The sequence below is a fragment of the Penicillium canescens genome (genome assembly GCF_028828765.1).
Source record: "Penicillium canescens strain IBT 15451 chromosome Unknown utg000010l_segment0_segment0, whole genome shotgun sequence".
Classification (NCBI taxonomy): domain Eukaryota; kingdom Fungi; phylum Ascomycota; class Eurotiomycetes; order Eurotiales; family Aspergillaceae; genus Penicillium; species Penicillium canescens.
Genome location: NW_026703972.1, coordinates 4,565,163 through 4,586,253, shown reverse-complemented (window position 1 = coordinate 4,586,253; position 21,091 = coordinate 4,565,163). Strand labels below are relative to the sequence as shown.

General features: G+C 50.1%; 3 protein-coding genes across 3 annotated transcripts; 1 reads left to right on the top strand and 2 right to left on the bottom strand.

The window, feature by feature from the left end:
- Positions 1-12,456: 12,456 nt before the first annotated feature.
- On the bottom strand, positions 12,457-12,979 carry N7446_012688 (uncharacterized protein; the record flags this gene model as incomplete). The annotated part of the gene is made up of 2 exons (XM_058521430.1): positions 12,457-12,641; positions 12,694-12,979. The coding sequence occupies 2 exons, from the start codon at positions 12,977-12,979 to the stop codon at positions 12,457-12,459; spliced, it is 471 nt and encodes a 156-aa protein (XP_058366796.1).
- Positions 12,980-14,304: 1,325 nt separating this feature from the next.
- N7446_012687 (uncharacterized protein) lies at positions 14,305-14,991 on the top strand (the record flags this gene model as incomplete). Its single annotated transcript, XM_058521429.1, has 1 exon — positions 14,305-14,991. One exon carries the CDS (start codon positions 14,305-14,307, stop codon positions 14,989-14,991), a length of 687 nt encoding a protein of 228 aa, XP_058366795.1.
- A 1,838-nt stretch (positions 14,992-16,829) lies between these two features.
- N7446_012686 (uncharacterized protein) lies at positions 16,830-18,219 on the bottom strand (the record flags this gene model as incomplete). The annotated part of the gene is made up of 3 exons (XM_058521428.1): positions 16,830-17,169; positions 17,226-17,634; positions 17,697-18,219. 3 exons carry the CDS (start codon positions 18,217-18,219, stop codon positions 16,830-16,832), a joined length of 1,272 nt encoding a protein of 423 aa, XP_058366794.1.
- Between the last annotated feature and the right edge of the window lie 2,872 nt (positions 18,220-21,091).

Here is a 21,091-nt window from a genome sequence, read left to right as displayed (position 1 = left end):
ACGCTATCGCTAGTCATGGCAAAGATGCGCTTGTTGCCTGAAAAATAAATTTCGGGGACCGCACATGCTCGGGAATTACATGATTTGTTGGAGCCCAGATGCTGAAAGATGAATCCAACAAAGTAATCACAGCCTACCTTTAGTTCAAGGCCAGGTGCGAAAGTTGCCCTCCTCATCCAAGTGACCTTCGAGGTAGAGCGCAATTCTACAGTTGGAAGCTGCTTCAATGGCCCTTTTCACATCACTAGCACATTTTGCACGAGTGTCCCTGTAGAGACGCTTGACAACCTGCTCGTGTCCATTCCGAGCTGCTTTGCATAACGCCGTGTCCCCGAATTTGTCAGTAGCGGTAACATCCAGCCCATTTCCCTCCAGCAAGAGATTTATAATAGCCAAATTACCATCGTAAGCGGCCAAGGAAAGTGCAGTGTCTCCCATATAAGTTTTGAGATTGATGTCGGGGGGTGTGTTGTGTTCAAGGAGTAACCTTACAACTTCCGGGTGGCCCATCTCGGAGGCAACACAGAGAGGTGTGCTGTTCCAAAATTGCTGATTGATGTCGATGGTATCAAATTGAAGTAATCGGCGTACAACTTCCACATGACCCTTTTTGGCGGCATGGAACAGTGGAGGGGCCTGTTGCACGTTCACTTGTATGTCTCCCCTTGCGAGGAAGAGTTCCACCATGCGTAAATTACCATTAAAAGCAGCGTAGGTCAGGGGGGCCATCCCTGGTCGTCGCGAACGTTGGGATCTAGATCCTCCTTGGCGAGAAGGACACATGCGATCGGTATGTTTCCTGTGCTCGCCGCGTTGTGAAGAGCTGTCCTGCCAGTTTGACCGGCCACGTTGACGTCTACATGGTCCTGCGAGAATCTGTAGGGCTATAGCTGTGTTTTTTGCATTTGCAGCTAAGCAGAGTGCTGTTGCCCCATTAACATCTCGGGCATTGATATCCACAGCACCATATGCTAAAAGAAGCCCTGTGATCGACTTATTGCCATACTCTGCTGCGATGTGGAATGCGGTGCGACCGTAACTGTCTCTTGCGTTGGAATCTATACCGCATTTGGCTAGCAGACACTTGGCTACCGACGTGCATCCATACTCTGCTGCGACGTGGAGAGCAGTGCAGGACTGTCTGTCCGTTGCATTGATGGAACCCTCTTCACAGGCGAGCAATTGTTGGACTACCTCCCTGTCACCTTTTTTCGTTGCTTGATGCAACAATCTCTGACCATCTCTATTTCTAGAATTGGGATCTGCGCCATGGGCAAGGAGTAGGGCGATGACATCATGAAGGCTTGCCTGTACAGCCTGACGGAGCAGACGGTTTCTGATAGTGACATCCTCCAGTACGGTCTTTCTTGAATTGGAATCTGAATGAAGGAGTAACAGCCGGGCAATTCTCGGGTTCTTCCGGGCAATGGCAAGGCTGAATGGTGAAAATTGTTTGTAATCTGGCGCTCGTATATCGCTGCCCCGTTTCAGAAGGACTTGCACCAGATTCTCATCGCAGGACGCGACAGCGTACCAAATAGCAGACCGGTTCTTGACGTCCGTTATATTCAGACATGGATTAAAATCCAGTAAAAGTGATGCAGTAGACAGAAGATTCCTTTCAATGGCATATACCAGTGGGCTCTGCCTGCGCTGATCTTGCCAATTGATATCCGCTCTCTTGTCGACAAGAAGCGTGCGAATAATTGTCTCGTTCTTAGTGCGCATTGCATGAAAAATTGGTGTGCGAGATTTATCGTCCGTAGTGTTGGCGTCCGCTCCGTAGTCGTCCAACATCATTTTTACAAATTTCGATTTGCCTCGGCGAACTCCCCAAAATAAGGCAGAGCTGCGTTGGTGTCGGACGTTGAACGTGTACAGATAGTTGAGGAAAAGGTCATTCGCTGCATGATTGAGACAAGCCAGCGCAAACAAATCTCTGGCTTGATCCAGGCTCTCCGCTATGCAAAGAAGCATTTCAACGGGAAGATCGAGGAGAAACATCTATCCGTTACGTTAGTGTTAACTCATACACCAAGTCGTGTAGTAAATAGTGGAGGCGGGCATACTCACATTGAAATGTTGGGTTGAGAGGAGCTTATTACGGCTTGGTTCGTGTGGAATTAGCCTGGTGGGTGACTTGGATAGAAAGCTGAGAGATGGAAGAGAACGCTCGACTGTCTTATAGGTGTCAGAAGATATATCTTGTGGCAATCTGTCTAAGCTCGGAATGCAGGATGACTTGTTGTACGCTTTAGGAAATTGATAGGTGGGAATCAGGAACGATTTAAGCTCCCGGGAGGCAGGATCTACCATATAAGTATTCTTCTCACAATCAAATGTGGTGGATCTCGGGTGGAAAGAAAGATTCTTAGTCGTCAATAGATGGCAATGCTCTAGACTTCCCGGCGTACGGCCTGGTCATTAATGCGAGGAGTTGCTACCTCCTGGAGCAGCCGATCGGGCTCCCAGGAGGAATGGTCTTGTATGTGATGGTCTCACGGATACAGAGGTTGATAGGGTCGCGGATCAGCAATCAACATCAAGGACAACTATATCTGACGCTAGACAAGTCGTGGCTCAAGGAAGCGATAGAGAGAAGCTTCCTCGCGTTTAGGGAGACACATATGTGGAACAAAACTGGGGGCGCACCGAGTCATAGCCACGGTTAGCAGCAATGTGAGGTGCAGGACTATTCAGGTGTCCCACCAACATCGTATGCACCCATGTGGGTCCCGCGCAGACCACATCTCCGTCCGTATGCTTCGTAGGGCTAGGGGCTCCTTGAGAGCTGCTTCTTGGCTCCCACAAACGTTTCAGAGGCTCCCAGAAGCAACAGAACTCCCAGGGCCCAGAGATTAGTTCCTAGTACGGATGGAACCGTCTGCAGAGCGTGAACAGTTCCTTAATAGTGATGATGAAGATGTGCATCTTTGTATCTGGATACTGCGAGGAGTACCTATTTGCTATTCATACGGACAGCGACAGAAACTACGCGAATAAAACTGGTATCATTAATCAGGCCTAATAAGTATGGTTTCCCACTTACTTCTGGAGGCAGTAATGGGACTGCCTCTGTCTGGGCACGAATTGGAGGCGAGCGACCGAGATAAAAAGCACTTGCTGGGCCTATCCATAGCGAACGACCGAGCACGTGAAAGCAAAAAAGTCTTGACACGGAATGCTTTTTTAATGGAAGAAATGGTATCTCCTACTAATTCATGTCAGCATAATAGTGAATCAATACAGCATTTGTGGGCTACAGGAAGCGTTACCGGGGCCGCGTCTCGTTCCCCGAAAATCGGCAAGTCGTGTTTGATTCCGGGTAATAGTTTTGCCGGGGCGGGATCAGCTGACATCAGCGAAGTGGAGACAGCCCATCCACGCCTGTCGCAGGATATCACTCTCTTCTTTACTACACATCAATGGCTGACCCCAGCTTCCCAGATTACAGAACTCTTTATCTGCAGGCGGAAGAGAGACGGTGTCAGGAAGCAGAAGGGAGGCGGCAGGAAGCAGAAGGGAGGCGGCAGGAAGCAGAAAGAAGGCGGCAGGCGGAAGAGCGCGAGAAGCGAGAAGCAGAAGGGAGGCGGCAGGCGGAAGAGCGCGAGAAGCGAGAAGCAGAAGGGAGGCGGCAGGCAGAAGAACACAATCGACCGACCACTTTCACGGAGCTCATTCAGCACTGCCATGTCCTTCTCTCCCGATCGCTGAGAATCGATTCACCATCCCGCTCAACAACTGGGAAAATACCTCTTCCCACCGGAAAACACTGCCCGACTCGATTGGAACATTGGACCGACTGCCCAGAACAGCTCTCAGAGGTCTACAGGTCCGTCTGTCAATATCTTCAGCCCGAGCCGGGAGAGGCACCACGTCTATTTTCGTCTGTGGCTGAAATAGAAGGGCTCGGTCGTCGATTTGCTCGCAAACCACTTAGTAGCGAGCAAGAACTTGAGGCCTACGAGCGGTTTGGCGTGGAGGAACATGTCCACGATATAATCGTCGAGCTGTGCAAACTGCCAGCTGCTCGTGAGGAGTTCGGGCTCGGTGATGGAATCCAGTTCAGCAATCATACGAATTCCTTGAACGAGAACGACCCCGTTGAAGCTGACGCAAGCCAACTGCCGAGTACAAGTCACCCACGACCTGACCAGTTTTGCATAAATCGTGTCGACGGTAACTCCACCACCGTCCTGACGACGGTGGAGTACAAGCCACCTCACAAGTTGTCTGTTGCAACCTTTCGCATGGGACTGCGACCAATGGACCTATGGAATGATATGGTCAGATCCAATAAAATACCTACCGACCAGGAAGCAAAGTTGAAGCACAGTGCAGAGCGGCTCGTCTGCTCCGCCATTGTGCAAGAATACCATGTGATGATTCAGGAAGGACTCGAATATTCATATGTGACAAATGGGCTTACGCGTGTTCTCCTCCGTATTCCGCGTGACCAGCCTAGCACGGTCTATTACTTTTTCTGTGATCCTCACAGCGAAGGAAACCCGGAAAGCGATACGGTTGTCCAGCTATGGAAGTCCTCTGTTGCGAGGGTGTTGTGTCTTTGTTTGATGGCATTTCGCTCCCCCATCCGTGAGCAAGAATGGAGAAATCGAGTGGGCCCAAATCTTCACAAATGGAAGACAAACTTCGATCACACGCGTTCGCAGATTCCGAGAAGCGAGCTACAGCAAATCTCCCACTCCGATAGCACGAACCCTGATTTTCCAAGTCCGGAGTCTGGTACATCATATGGACTACCATCGTCGTCTCCGCTGCCGTCTCCCTCGGAGGGCCGTCGAGTGCATACACGATCTCAAACCACTTGTGCACCCTCAGAGATTCGACCGCGCTCGCAATCACCGGACTCGTCCGGCTCTGACGCCGATCAAGCAGCTGGCCATAAGCGGAGGATCAGCCAAGTCACGACTTCACCGTCCGCTCGACGATCAAGTCGCCAGCAAACGACTGGGCCTAACCAAGACGACCATCATCGACGCCGTGCCGCGCAATTCTGCACGCAACGATGTCTGCTCGGTTTGCAGAACGGGGATGTTCTTGATGAGTCGTGTCCCAATGTAGGCCATCATCGCCGGGGCAGGAACCTCGCGGCTCAGCATTTAATCTCGGCCAGGGACATGATACTTTTACTGAAAAATGAGTTGGACGAGAATATAGATCGTTGCATCCCCCTGGGGGTTGCGGCTCATACGGTGCCCCATTCAAACTTACCTGCATGGAATATGGTTACACGGTCATCGGTAAAGGCACCACGTCAGGATTATGGGAAGAAGTTTCCCGCGAAGCGCAGGTTTATCGAGTGCTGCGCAAGGCCCAAGGATCCGCTGTACCTGTATTCTTGGGTACGATTGACTTGGCAAAAATCTATTTTCTTCATGGCGCTGGAGAAATTTGTCACATGCTCGTAATGGGTTGGGGAGGCGAATGCACAGCGACGATGGAGCTGACGCAGTGGCTTCGCCGCGAGATACACAAATCGAACAAGGAAATTAGAGCCCTTGGTATAACACACGACGACCTGCGGCGAGACAATGTCCTTTGGAGTGAAGAGCTTGGCCGTGCTTTGATCATTGACTTCCATCGCTCTACTTTGAAATGTCGACCGGCTTTACAACGGTCGGGGGCAGCCAAACGACGACGACTATGTCAAACCGAGGCAGGAGACGCAAAACGTTTTCGTATCTCTTGACAACGGGATTTTCTTTTGATCTGTTGAATTAGCGATCTTGTATATGATACCCAGATTTTCAATCTCATCCAGTCATTCTAAGTACTGTATAATAGAGCGAATCACAAATCTTCAACCTCGGACTGAATTCTTTCAAATTAGAATAAGAGAACGACGACACTGAAGTTCTCACTGAATTTGATTAGGCATCTTGCCATGGTCTTCCTCCTTTGATTTTACGTCAGCCTATACATATGCGCCCTGAGCGCTCGATACGTATCATCTATAGTCCTAATTACGGCTAGGAGCACGACAAGAGGAAACCGAAGTTGGAATGCGGGCAAGAGCGGTAGACGTGGTAGATGAAACAGCCTCTCCAAGCACACCCTTGGTAAGATCAGGAATAGTTGACTTGATGGCTGCCAAGGCACTGAATGTAGGTGTTCCAGTGCATGGTGGCTCACCTTCGCGAAGAAGATGATCCATTTGGCCATTGTGCTCCACAATGTTTCCTGGCTGAGGAAACCGAATGTCCACGTTCTCTTTGGTGACGCAGCCATTTATGTTGGCGATGAACATGGGTGGAAAATTAGGCGTTTGCTTTTGTATGCTCTTGTGGCATTGTTGCGACGAGGAACCAGACACGGTGACTGGGGCACAGTTCATATACATCTCACGATTCCCAATACGATTGAACCACGTCCAGGCCAACGTATATTTCCCGGGATTAATGCCTTCGGGGATTGCGAAATCGAGGTGAAGGGCATTGTCGGCAGTGGCGCCTCCGGCGAGTTTCTCTGCCTTCGTGGGACAGCCTCCTTCATAGGACTTGATGACCTTCCATTCGGAATCTTTGGTTGGCTCACGGTCTTCGGTCAGGCTCAATTGGCATGAGCCGCCACCGTGTGTTGCACTTCCTTTGAACTTGATTATGTTTTCAATGCCGATCTGGTAGACAGACTCTGTTGAAGGAGCCAAGAATGCATCTGTGCGTAGTTTACAGGGAAAATCGCTACCATGTTCAGCGAGAGGAGAGTTGTTGAGGGTTTCCTTGCTGTAGGGCTCAGGGGACATCATGATCAGATGTCCACTGACCGCCCGTAAGACGATCGCCTCCAACAGTAGAATATATCTAATGAGCATCATAATTGTGGAAGGCTCGGTTGATCTTCGCTATATTGGAGCACCACTTGACGAATTGAATCCCTTGTAGGAGTCTAAGAATTTGGATGCCGGGGAGACAATTGATTTATAAAAGATATAGAGCAAAACACAACACCAACACTGTTAATTCATTGAAATCAATATGAAAAGAAAGCTGATGTGAGCCAATTAAAGGTTTGCTCAGAATAGTGATGCCACATATAAGGGCTTATTCGAAGCTCATAAGTAGGACAGACGAGTGGGTTGAAAGCGAAAACTCACCACATATCTGACGCTTTAGTCAATATTGGCAAGTGGGTGTGTTAACCTGATGGTGCGGCTTTGTTCGTAGTCTGCTCCAGGTACATATCACCGCATGATGAAATGAGCACATTAGGGATGCAAATTCCAATTTGGCGCCGGCACTTTTCGCTCCTATGAGGTGGACTGACAGTGTACTGGTGAGTCAATTAACGATATTGGAGGGCTCAATTGTAATTCACCGGAGTTAACGAAGCTGGAGGGAAACGTGAAATCAGACCACACACTAGTATAATGATCACAGAGTTCGAATCTACTGCGTATGGGACTCTAGAAATCTTGGAACCAACGCTTGTTGTAGGAATATCTGAGATGCTGTTGACAGCGTTTGCGTTAGAGGCATCATAAAGGTAGTCTATTCTAACCATTGCTACACTGGCACAAATGGAGACGGATGAGATATTTTGGCCCGCACGGGGCACCTGCGGTCTGAACACTGGCGATGTAGGCCTCGTTGACGGAGGGCTACAGCGCCGTGAGGGCTGCAGGCGGGCCCAAATGACCCGGTGGGCCAAAAGAGGATGGTGGAGGGGCTGGTGGTATGGAAGATGAGACCGGCGTTGGATGACCGGTCTGGAATTGACGGTTCCAGGCGTACAGTGTTGTCGTAGGTGTTGTGAAGTAAAGGCGGAAGGCTTCGGATGACCATCTCCCGAGGGCTTGGATGTGGTCATTTCTTAAGCCTGCGTTGTGGGCGTGCTGTGCTGCCCCTTTTCTGAAACTGTGACCCTTAAGTCCCGTGGTATCTTCCCCGGCGCGGTTGAGCTTAGAGATAACCGCACGTTGGAAGGCGGATGAGGTGAAGGGGCCAGAGGAGAGCGTAAACAAGGGGGCAGACATAGGCTGTGAGTCGTGGAGAAATAGCTTAGAAAGGCCTTCGACGGGGCAGGCTGCGTCGTTTGTTGCTGCAAGGACAACATTGACACCTTCGTGGTTTCGGTCGGTCTTGCTTCTCTTCAAGGTAAGGAGGACGTGGTCCATGGTGGGGGAGAACCTGATATCCGCCCGGGTTAACTTAGTAGCAGCGAAGACTTGAGTGTTTCTAAGGTCGGCAGCTGAGTATGTAAATTCCCCGACCCGAAGGAATCCAGCGAAGGCAACGCGGGCGGCCACGGCAAGATTAAGGTCATTTTTCTGGGCCGCTGAGAGCCCCAGCGGTTGGGCAGGGATATGTGAGATATTCCCTGAAAGGGTTATGACTGAGGCGCGTGAGATTGGGTTGCGAATCCGCTTTTGGCGGGGCGGTTGCAGCCGACGAGCGCCATCGATCATGCGACGAAAATGCTTTGCGTGGAGGTCAAAAATTGTGTCAGGTAGACCGTTATCGATGTGATACGCGCGGAGAGCCGAGAGCTCAGACATAGCTGAATCGGGCTTCACAGGTGGGGAACTACCCGCGCCCAGCAGGCGTTCCGTAAGCCAAGTGCAGATCGACGGGGCAGTGGCTGGCCAGGGCTGCACTCCGATAATAGCGCAGCTACGGGTGTACGAGCGCTGCGCAGAGCGATAGCCTCTTCTGGTTCCCTCGGCAAGGCCATTCCAGACCAACTTTGCATGGCCAGCATTCACGAAAATAGGCTGTCGAGAGAACCAGGCTGGCGGAGCAAGGGAAAGGAGCTCGTCCACTGTGGGCAAATATCAGCGATGATCCTATAATCGGAACGGGACAGTGCATCAGCTAGTAGGTTCTCCGATGAAGGAAGCCAGTGTGGCTGGACTTCGATGTCAAGGGCGGCTGCTATGCTGAAAAGCATGAGCAGAGAGCGATGAGCCGGCCCACGGAGTGCCTGCTTAGACAGGCCATGAAACGCGACGGCGCTGTCCGTGAAAGCGAGGACACGATGATGAGCCCAATGGGGGCTGTGTATGAGGAAGGCCTGCAGGATCGCAGAGACCTCCTTAATGTTAATGTGGGCCACGTCGCCGCAGGCGAAGGAGGCGTCCACAATAGCCGCATGGGTGGAAGGCAGGTGAGGCGCTGCAGACATCCAGTCCCTGGCGGAGTCCCATGAGGGCGCATAGAAGAAGAAGAGGCCCAGACCTGAGTCGCACGCGTCTGTGTAGAGGGCAACTAGGGGGCGGCTCTTCTCGAAGAAATGGATGCCGTTAAATAACGGGAGAGTGTCCCTCCACCACGCGAGATCCCCGCGGCTATCATGGGATAGGCGGCGGACGGAGCGCTGGTGAGGCGGGAAGGATGCGAGATCGCTGTAGAGCGACTGAAGGCGGGCTCTGCCGAGACGGATAACTATTGAGCAGTGTTGGAGGAAACCGACTACACGTTGCAAAGCTTTATGCGAGACACGATCTAGCTGTAGTAGCGACGCGGCTTCGGAAGATGCGCGTGCTAGCTTATCGCGAGGCATACGGGCCTGCAGAAGTGTCGTGTCGATTTTGACCCCAAGGACACTGACCACGGTACCCGCGGCGTCTTTCGAGTCATTCCGTGGGATGCCTAACGCATCCGTGAGAGGAATATATGCGCTATTGAAAGCGGTAAGGGCTTTAGAGAGACCTCCCACGGAGGAAGGAAAAATAACGATGAAATCGTCAAGGTAATGAGCGATAGAGGCCAACGGCAAGTAAGCGGTTAGGAGCCAGTTAAGGCCCTCAGCAAAAAGGTTAAAGATGAAGGGTGCCGTTGAAAGGCCGAATGGGAGGCAGCACTCCATGTATGTCTTGCTATCCCATGAGAAGGCTAGGAGGGGCCGGTCAGCGGGGGCGACTGGGATATTACGGAAGGCATCCTTGATGTCGCGTTTGATGATATAGCATCCTCGTCCAGACGTGCGTATGAGATCGAAGATGTTATCCATAGATATGTATTGTATAGTAGAAGCAGCGTCGGGGATGGACTCGTTGACACTGCGACCCGGCGGGTAGGAAAGATCATGGATACGGCGCCAGCTCCCGTCGTGTTTAGGCACCAGCCCTAGTGGGGAAACAACGACGGGGCCAGTAGATGGTTGCACCCGACGACATAATAGGTCATCAGAGAGCTTCTGGGTGATAAGAGAGTGTTCCTCGATGCGGTGATTAGGAGTTCGACGGTATCTTGGCTGGATCGTACAACCGAGGCGGCAGCCGAATGTAAGGATGCCGCTGCAGATAGTCCCTAGGTTGCCAGGATAGCGTTCGAGGAGGGTTTTCCACGCCGAAGCAATGAAGGGAGAAGCGGAATCACGCAGAGGCGGGAGGGAAGGGTCGAAGACCTCAAACTGAATAGAAGTGTTGGGACGCGGGGCTGGCCAGCTAGTTGGTGGCGACAAGGTTTGACCTATACCAGGGCCGACCCCGGCGTGCTCCTAACTCACTGGTTTTACTTTGCAGCTTGTCACGGAATGGTCGTTGCCGCACTTAGAGCAGACGTGTCTTCGGTGGCATGTTCGCCAGTGGCAGCCAGCAGAAGAGTTGAATTTTTCACAAATGACAGTGTCATTATTTGGGGCAGCGGTAGAGCGCGTTGACCGTGTGGTTGGGGTAGCCGGCGCTGTCTTTGCTGGGAGCACGTTGTCCGGGCGAAGGTAGGAGCTTTCGAGGGCTTTCCCAATTTCCCAATCGCTAAGAGAAACGGTGAGGTCGCCTTTATCGACGACCATCTGGTGGTGGTCCAGGGCCATTTGCAGGATACAGTCCTGCCATTTATATGCCCTAGCAAGGTCACAAATGCGGCGGTGGAAGAGAACCATTCCACTGATGCATAACGGGTGCTTAGCAGCGAAGAAATCACACCAGACAGCGACGTAATTGCTAAAGCAATGGGCCCAGAGGGATGCGTCATTTCCCCAGTCCTTAATTGAGACTACCTTGCGGAATTGCAGGCCAGATGATGTGGATTTTAAGTCGAAAGACTCGCCATCCGGTGCCGAGGCTTTGAACTCAGGGCTACGGAGTTTTATGAGGTCCTTCTTTGGTCGGAAGGTGTGCTCGAAAACGGCTATAATAGCAGCACGGTCGAGGCCGGGGAAACGGGGAAGGACTGGCAAAACAAGAGACGGGACCCTACCGTCGTCAGCATCCTCTTCCGCAGTGAGGTCTAAACGTGGGCGCTTGCGCTGCCCGTCGCCCGCAACAAGGGACGCGGACACAGTAGAGATGAATGAGTCCTGCTGGGAGTCGGAGAGGGAATTCCATATGTACTCTGGTGGATAGATCGAGGAGCCCAGGGTGGTCTGTCCCCCAGGGGTTAGACTGGGGGCCGCCGAACTATGACGCACCATTGTAAAAGGAACTATTGAAGAAACCGTCGCGGAGAGAGCCCGGCTCTCCCTCGAAACGGCGATGTTCTTTTCGAGGGAGGGGAAGGCCAGGCGATATTTGTGTGCGATGTCCAGCACGGGATATCGTGGGCCCGACGCAAGGGGCTCTCACGCAACAGTCCCGAATAGAACCTATCATTTATGCTGATTCATAGGTAGTGATTTGATTCTGCATTTTGTCCTTTAGGTTCAGTTGGGAGAGGGGTAATAGCTTGTGCTGTAGCTATGCTTTGCTTTCCAATTTGGGTGCTTCTCTTGAAGACTTCCATCGATATGATAGTATTCGAGACCTTGTCCCAATCCGACGAAAAGCAAATAAGGGACTTCCCATTTTCGGAAATTTGGGCCATGGTGATTGAATATGCCCTTTGATGTTGCAGGTTAGTTTGTGCGTTATATTGTTGTCCCAGAGATTGAACATACATATAATATGACGCTTCTTGAGTTTTCCGACGGTCTTCGAGCTCGACGACAAACAGCTCGCCAATCACGGGAGCACGGGTAATGCAAATACCAATGACAGGCTCAAGAGGTATCTTGTTACCTTGAGAATCTACCAGAATCAGTTCCGAATTCGCATGGTTTGCTTGGAGCGACTGCCTGCTTGTCCTAGCGCATTGTTTAGTCTTACATTTTTCTTTCTTATCACTTGGACCGAGGAATCACACACAACAGAACGCCCTGTTGGGAGTAAGAAGCTATGTCGATGGAGAAACCGTGCTTGAGATTTGCAAGTTGGGGTTGGGTTGTATGCAACTCCCTGCAGTGGTATTCGACCTCTAGCACCCGCACGTAAAGTGGGTTTACGAGTGCAGCCTTGCTACTAACATCGACGGGCGTGGCGTAAGTTCTTGCTACGGTATTTTTCCGGAAGCCAACATATCCCGGACGACCGCTACGGAACGTGCTATGACTCGTGGATTGCTGATTTCCGCAGTGCAAATATTTTTATCGGCAGAGACTCTCGCAGGGCGGTCTTTGGGCCGATAGCTCGGTTTTGGGGCCCTAACAAGGAGTCATCAGCAAGCTGGTAACGATTTCTCAGTTCTGGACCGTACTCAAGATCTCTTGAGAGTTGTTAGATTGAGGGTCCCCAATTGTGAATAACCGGTCGACTATTGTGAAACAATTTGTTGTATAAAGCTCCCCGCTAACTTTGTCGAGTATTCTCGCAAGGTCCTGGTGGTCGTAGTTTCTCATAACGCATGCTAGGACTTCGGATTTCTCTGGACATACATTAGTATCAGTGCTAAAAAGAGTGCACGACGTAAGACTGACCGGATTCTTGCATACCTGAGGCGTCTTTGAAGCCCCATTCAACGCTAGTGGGCCACCACCTAGGTTCCTCTTCCAGTCTCGATTTCACAGCAGCCAAAACCTCGTCATTAATAAAATTCCAATCAACGGCGCTTGGCCACCAATGTGGTTTGTTTTCCAATCTCAGTTTCGCAGTCGCCAGAAAGTGGTTGTAGAGCACTTCTCTATCGTTAGGGCAGAGTGCGTGGAACCCCCAATAGTATTGATCGGCGTAAGTTGGAACCGAAAAGTCGACCTTTGCGTCCATTGTGTTATTCATGGATGGGTAAAGTTTGAACGTCCAAATAGTAGGAGGGCAAGGGATTGTTTTAAACACAAGAGCAACAGATCAATCGTAGGGAAAAGTCACTGCCCTGACCTAGCTGCCGAGCTAGCTTGGAGGGCATGAAAGCCGGACCATTCCTATTTGGAGAGCCGCTAGGGGCCTGAATCCCTGTTTGGGTTTCGCAGGCATAAGCAACCTATAATCAAATTGAAGGCTTCCGACTGCAATGCGGTGAATCCAATTTTTCTTGGTTTGGTTTATCGCACTTGGCTGCTAGTAATGGAGTCGTTTACCGGATTGAGAATTTTCCCCCTGCATCCTTCAACTCCTTCCTTACGAAGACTCCGTGTCCATGTATCATGGAGCCGATAATTCCATGAATTTTGATCTCAAATGCCTACTGTCAAGGCTGACTACGTTGTTTGAATCGCACCCACATGGCGCCTTGTTCACATTCCTCGTAATTATATTGAAGACTAACACCTGGCGGGGCCCCTCACAAAAAGCGTGGCAGCTCCTAGGATCAGTTCGGCCGATTCCAACATAAATTACATTAACTATGTCGTAAATGGGAACAGGAGTCGCAGCTTCGGAACTAGATTGCAAGCAGGTCTCGCCAACCCATGGGTGTTGGAAGCCTTGGAAGGGCGGCGCCATCCTGGCCGATAGGCTGTAGCCCTCCTGAGCCAGGAAGTGTCGGTGTTCTGTGTGTACGTCTAGCCCGAAACCTCGAAATTGTCTTAACCAATACACGTCCGGCAATTGTTTACTAGCCCCACCGCCAAGGCCTTAGCGCGACTCACTCGCGTCGCATCCAATGGAATAGCTCTTACGGGGCCAAAGAACAACATCAAGCGTGTATTGGTCAAGGCAACTACGAGATTGCGGGCTAGACGTCGTAATATAAGTAGCATGTACGCTCCTTTGTATATCCTAACAAACTTCCTGCACATCATCTATCAACTGAAAGAACTTGATGTTCATATCGGCTTAGCTCATGCAAACATCCCTCAAAACTGCTACACCGCATACTCTCTGCAAGCCTGGCCACGATTGCCCCACCGCATCCAGACATGAAGCCAAAGGCATGGGTATACAGATTCCCAATACCCCAACGATATCGTAACGTCATCGGGTCTATCTTCGAGTTGGTTATGACGGAGAGCGAGTATTACGAGCTAGCCGAACCCTTGTTGAGTGGACTCACCGCCACGGAAATCTCTTTGATAGCGCACCTGTTCGGAGTCACAGAACAATTCCTCTAGGCCAGCAGATATCTGAATCCGCTCAGGGAGTAGGACCCTTTCATGGTCTACTTTGAACCACTGATCAAGAAGGGACTGCAAGTCTTAATTCTTGGTAACGATATTCTGGATTTAATGGAGAGAATCCAGCGTCCGGCAACGTACTGGGGCAGTCGAATTGCGGAGGTGGAGACCAATGGCGGACTCATACATACGCCTGAAATCTGGATCGTGGCAATAACCCCCAACCAGCCCACGTACGAAGCGCCAACAAAGCTCGCGACATCTGAAGAGCCATTTGACGCCTTAGTCCAGCCTGTGGAGAGCAAACCCATGTACAGAGATCCCGATACGAGAATGCCCGTGAAGTGGTTAAAGGGTACGGGCGTATACTTGAGACATCGACGTCCTCAAAAGGAGACTCAACGGTCGAAATACATGTGTACCGTGAAATCTTCCTCTTTTGCGATCGATTGGGATGATCTTTACCAAGACATACGGCCCGGCTCTACCCTACCCTACATCGACGCTTCGGGAGAACCCCACACGATCAAATTTTCAGAGCATGATACGGCGATGGAATTCAAGTCGGATACTCATAATGAAGATCGCTCGGTTGTTTTGTGGAAGAGAATGTACGGTCCGGAGGCGAACGCGGTATTCAATGGCAGGGTGCTAGACAGAAATGGGAGGAATATTTTGGGAGAGGTTGAGTTTGCTTTCAAGTTCCCTTTTCAGAGTAACATATAACTGGGGATGACATTGTAAGTTACAATCGAAAGTCAGGCATCGAATCCACTAAAGCCGAACTGCTTAAGTCAGTTCCTATGAATATGGTATTCAAGGTTGGAGGGTATCGTCATCATCAAAAAAGAGTGGTTATCATCCTCTCAAGGCAGAAGGTGGCACTGAGGAGCCTAATTGTGGAAAGAGTAGGATGGGAAGCATGTATTTATGAATTTCTTCACCCACGACGTCACGTCCGGGTCAAATGTTCTTCCACGAGGTGCACTAATATGGTATATGCAGCGACCAATCCAACCCCAGAATACCTGATGCAAGTTTTTAAAAAGGCAGAAGACCCTTGGAGCTCAGGGTGATTCCAGGGGCTGGGTTACTCCCAAGACATCGGACACATTTTCCGGGGCTGTCGAACAACGACTTACTCTGTGTAAACATCGATCAAACTTGGTCTTCGTAAAGACTTCAAAACGGTGACTCTGGAAATACCATAGCCCCAGCAAATCGTACGTAGCTTGTAAGACTATCCACCATCACTATCACGAAACCGGTTACATTCCTGTTGACGGCCCTATCAGTGCCAGGAACACACATCTTGGTCCTAGGAGTTCTCTTGCTCCCGGGGGGCCCTAGAAACGTTTTTGGGAGCAAAGAAGCAGCTTCTAGGAGCCACGTAACCCCCAGGAAACGCGATGCAGCTTCTGGGGTCTGGTATCCCCACCTCGGGGAATCAAAGCAGCGTTCCTGTTGACGATTTGTTTAATTTCTGGAGCGATGATTTGGGCTTCTAGGAGTGATCGAATGACGAAGATTTCGACGCAGTCTGGTGAATGTGTCTTGTGAGGGCTTTCGCGACCTCAAAAGGCAAGCTATTGACTCTAGGACCCTAAGTTAGTGTCCCAGAGGCGTCGTAGCTTCCAGATCTGGTGGCAGGGATATTCATGAAGCATACAGAATGAACGGAGATATGATCTGTGGGACCCACATGGTGCCTCCGTTGCTTCCTCGCGCTACGTCTTGTATCTAGAATCGGAATTAGCTTTCCTGGATATTGATTATTTATCAGGAACACGCTGTCGTCATCAACGGATGCGTGAGACCCTCACACAGCTGCTGAATGAATAATGAACGGCTTTGGGGAACACATCGCCTGGATCTGGGAGCTGTTGCACTTCTGGGGCCTTGCTGCTGGGTCCTAGCGTCATCTCTGTCTGTCTCTGTAGAGCCGTCACAAGATCCCTTCACTGCGCTCGAGTCTGAGTCATTGACTATTCAGAGAAGGCCAATTCATAATACCAGAAACTACGCTTAAGTTTCGATGAGCTAATGAAGCTATCAACAAGAATGCGGCTTTGGTTCTCTGAGACGAGAAAAAGAAGGCCTCAGAAAAGTTACGTCAGGTTTCCTGCGGACTATTTGGCTCCTAGAAGTGGCTTCTGTGCTCCCAGGAGCTGTACCAGAGCCTTCAGGTTGCGGAAAAAGGCCTAGAAGCTGCCTCGGGTTTCCAGGTGGCTATAACTCCTAATGGCGGCTTACGTGCTCCCAGAAGCCATAACAAAGCCACTGGGAGCAAGAGGACTCCCAGGGTCAAGATGACGAACTTCTATCAGATTTATCAATCAAGTTACGGAAATCCCGTCTTCCAAAGCCTGACATCGCTCTGATTCTAGAATCTGTTATTAGGGGAATAGCGCGCACACAGATGGGAACGAACAGACGGTACTCCTTTTGTCGTATCTATAAAGGGTCTAAACCAGCGAATCGTACCAAACGTTTGAGAGCATTAGCCTTGATTGAAGTAGAGAAATAGCTACTGGCATAGCCTATTTCACCACTGGGATAATTTTTTAAACGCTATCCCTTTTCCGCTTTCTTTTGATCACTTTATAACGAGGCCCACCTTGAGAACTGCTTTTATGTAAAGGCGAAGGAAGTGAGGGGCTGTGACTCATCTCTCGAGCCGGTCGTATGGAGCTAGGCTGACCACGAATGAATGAATTGTGATGGTAGGCACCCCCAATTTTGTGAAAGCCATAGTAATAAAGCCGTCGGATAAGAGATTGGTAGCTTTTTGTGGACATCTTTGCAAGCATGTGTGCAGGAAATATGCTTTCTTCGCCGACCAAGACAGATTTCCCATCTTCTGACCGGCGCATGGCTTCCCAACTGTTTGGATCATCTAGAATTCTTTCACATGTTAGTTAATAAACGCACATCCAAGCCCCGGTATATGCTGCACTTACTCGCTCAGATTTTGAATAAAGTCAGATGTGTGTAACCTGGACTCTGGCCTTGTGCCGTCTGCATGCCCAAAGTCATCGTGTTGAGTAGGATTCCGCACAGTGGCATCTTCTAACGGAGCTTGATCATTCGGGTCTTCGTTAACTGGCTGCGCCGATCCGGCTTTGCTAGTATAATGGATAGGTACAGGGATGGTTGGTGAATCTCGGTATCTTATGCTGTCACCTTCTGCCAAGGGCCCTGGACCAAAAGCTCCTTGAGTTGGAACAAAAGGCTGAGCAAAAGGCTGAGCCCCGTCACAGATTGAAATTTTACCTCGGTGGATGGCGTGGTCCCTACTCTCAAAAATTTGAGACACTAAACCCCGATGATTCCGGAGACGTTGTTCGACAAGTAAGATTTGTGCCAAGACTATAATAATCGGTTTCAGCTTCCCATATAACATCGTTAAGCCATATTTCCAAGACACTCACCCTCGTCTATTACTTTCCGAGCACTGGAAAGCTCCTGCAGCGCAGTCTCGCTCGACTGAAGCTCCTTCGTGCAATCGTCTCTGTCTGGCCAAGGGGAGAGAAACCGCCAAGGCCGACCAGACCGTAAGAGTTTGAGGTCGTACTCGGGCAGCTCAACGCTGGAATTGTCAATTTTAAGCTGCGTTGGGCCCTCAAAATTGGGACCTGCGAAAAGCACAAGCTTCGTCCAAGTCAACGGCGGCCTTTCGGTCACGTGTGGTGTTGAGGTTGAGAAAAGGCTCTCTAAGCTCTTGCTTAGGCTAATGCTGGCCAATTTTTCTCCACGGCCAAGGGCAATACTGCCACCCTCATTTATAGTGGATAAATGGTTCGCCAATTCGGTCGAGAATTCGGAAACAGAGAGACTGGCAAGTCTAAGAGGATTGAGACTTTTCTTATCAGGCCGAGCGACGAAGTTGTGTACTATTTTAGCAATAGTTTGATGGTTTCCATCATCGGCCATTTCGTTGAAAGGGGTAGGCATAATTTCACGACCACGACTTTGAGCGTACAGTACCTTAACACTTAATCGAAAGTAAAAAAGGAGAATCTGCGACGTCGTAAACGAATCTTTCATTTCGGAATAACGACTTTCCGTTACTGTACCCACCACCAACATTTCAACTACGGGTTCCACACTCGTGTATTCGGTCAGAATCTTCGGTTTTGAGACAAGCTCCGCTGACAACAATTGGAGCGTGGTATCCAGTTTCGGAGACCCAGGAGATTCTCGGGCCAACACATCGACAATATCTGGTCAAAGCTCGTGTCTCCTTGACTTGCTCAGATGATCCCTTTACGACACTTGGGACTACGCGGTACAAGTGCGTCCACTGTTCATAGACGGCATGTAGTATAAGTATAAGAATGAAGCAATAGTTGATATTGAGCCTTCCTCATAACCTTTTCCTTGCTTCTAGAAAAAAGGTTACTATTATTTCAATACCGATGCCGCTTTCGAGAAAGAAGAAGTAAAAGTCGAAAGTGATAATCTGCCACACAATGGCCCACTAGTACAAGATGGATGGATGGGGTGGATGATACACAGGAACACAGTATGGCGCCTGGCAGTGCCACAACTGACCGGGATTTCGCATCCCCGGAGCCCCTGCCTCACTTGGATTCTACCCCCAGTCTCCATTTCGGATTCGACGCAGCCCTCCGTGAGTTCCAGGTTATTTTTAGGGATCTGCAAAGTCGAATAATAGGCCAAGCGATATGCGGAATATGCAGGCAACAGCGACTATATACTGTACAGTGACGGTTCATAAGTTGTGAAACCCGGGCCCACACCATTTTGCTCATATAATATTCTGCTCCACAAAACCCTCATGCATCATAACTAATACTGCGCACGCCGCAACTGGCTCTCGATCATTGCCTGCAAACAATAGGACACCGTCTTTAGCAAAATATGGATTAAAAAAAGCGGCGAAATAGGTTGAAAATTGAGGAATGCAGGAGATACGACGTTCACTAGCGCGTTTCATGTAGGCAGTATGGGCTATAAATGATAGGTTCTATTTGGGACTGTTGCGTGAGAGCCCCTTGCGTCGGGCCCACGATATCCCGTGCTGGACATCGCACACAAATATCGCCTGGCCTTCCCCTCCCTCGAAAAGAACATCGCCGTTTCGAGGGAGAGCCGGGCTCTCTCCGCGACGGTTTCTTCCCGGCCACCGCGGAACCCCCCTCATGTATATACCACGTATGCTCCCGCATAGCTATTTTTCCTCCTAGAATATACGGAGTGCCACGGGCCCGCCTGCAGCCCTCACGGCGCTGTAGCCCTCCGTCAACGAGGCCTACATCGCCAGTGTTCAGACCGCAGGTGCCCCGTGCGGGCCAAAATATCTCATCCGTCTCCATTTGTGCCTGTGTAGCAATGGTTAGAATAGAATATAAAAAAGACACTCTCAAGTACTCAATTGGCTATGCCCGTACTAGTCCGTACTGTAATGACCACGTTCCGACATATTCAAGTCCGACAACCTGCTACTGTAAAACCTCCAAGTCGAATACTAATACGGGGCTGGCCCTCTCCTTTGGAACTTGACAGTGGGAACTAGTCCGCAGACAACCCGCGAGATGGGTTCAACTTTTCGAAGTCTGATATTTAATGGATTTAATATCATGAGAATAGGTGATATGGCAAGATCAGTTCGCTTGAGCATTCAAAGAGAGGCATAGCCGCGTAATAAGCCACAGGTCGTGAAGTCTACCCTGAGGAGTACACAGACCACTTAATTTCAAATTCGCCTTCCGTTGGTGCCAACACACACTGACGGGGGTGTATGTCAGGAGTGAGATGCAACCGCGCTGCAGCTGTAGCGCTGGACGGCAGCCTAGAGATTACAGAATCATCACAGGTTCAGGTCGAGCCGATATGCCAATGGTCGGTATACGCCGCCGAGCTGATATATATATATATTCGGGATCTTATGTGCCATCGTCATTATAAGCATGCCGAATTCTCATAGAAAGAGCCGAATCCGAAACCTCATGTGATCAAGGGCTCAAGTCTGTCAGATACAAACAGAAGAGACCAAGATTGAAGCGTGAAATATGGATGCAATCAGGGAGCATAGGTGCATCAACGTGTGCCCCGACACAGTGTAGGGCTTGGGTGAACGTTTACTCAGGACTTGAATAGACCCATGAGAGTAGAACCACCCTCCAATGCCGTTAACCAAAGCCATAAAGATATAAGAAGCTGTCAGTCGAGATACATCAGAAAAGACAGCGTTGTAGAGCGAGACGCTGCATAAAGCCAAAGCTCCAAACCCTCCAATCACCGGCACTCGTTCTCTCTTCTCTCTTGGCCAGGTTATCAAATAAGTGGCACAGACCAGCCCGCCCAGTGTGACTCCCAGAAAAATGATATTGTTGTTCCCGCTATCAGAAGCCTCTAAAAGTAAGACTGATGCAGATGTCCCCCATATGTGAAGAATAATTCCAAGGTGGTCCAGCAGGAAGTAGGAAGAAGGGAGCTGCTTTCTCGAATACAGCACGTAGTGACAAAAGGTAGAAGTCCCAAAACAAATGAGATTGACTAAGAGAGAAACCAAAGCTGTGGCCGTATTGCTTATGGATGAAGGGCACTGAGACACACGGTAGATAAAGCAGAGTAGGATGATACTGCCACATAAATGGAATCTCGGGTTGACAGAGCCGTTGGTGTGCACGAGTGTGCTTCGGGGTTTCGAAAAGCGACAGCTGGTTTCCATGTCGACAAAATAAGTTGTCACAGAGAAATTTATGGAATGAGTAATTTATGGCAACATATAGGTACAACAATGCGAAGGCTTTTCGAAGTAGACGGGATAGAAAGCCTTCAAACCGGTGGCAGGGCCCGA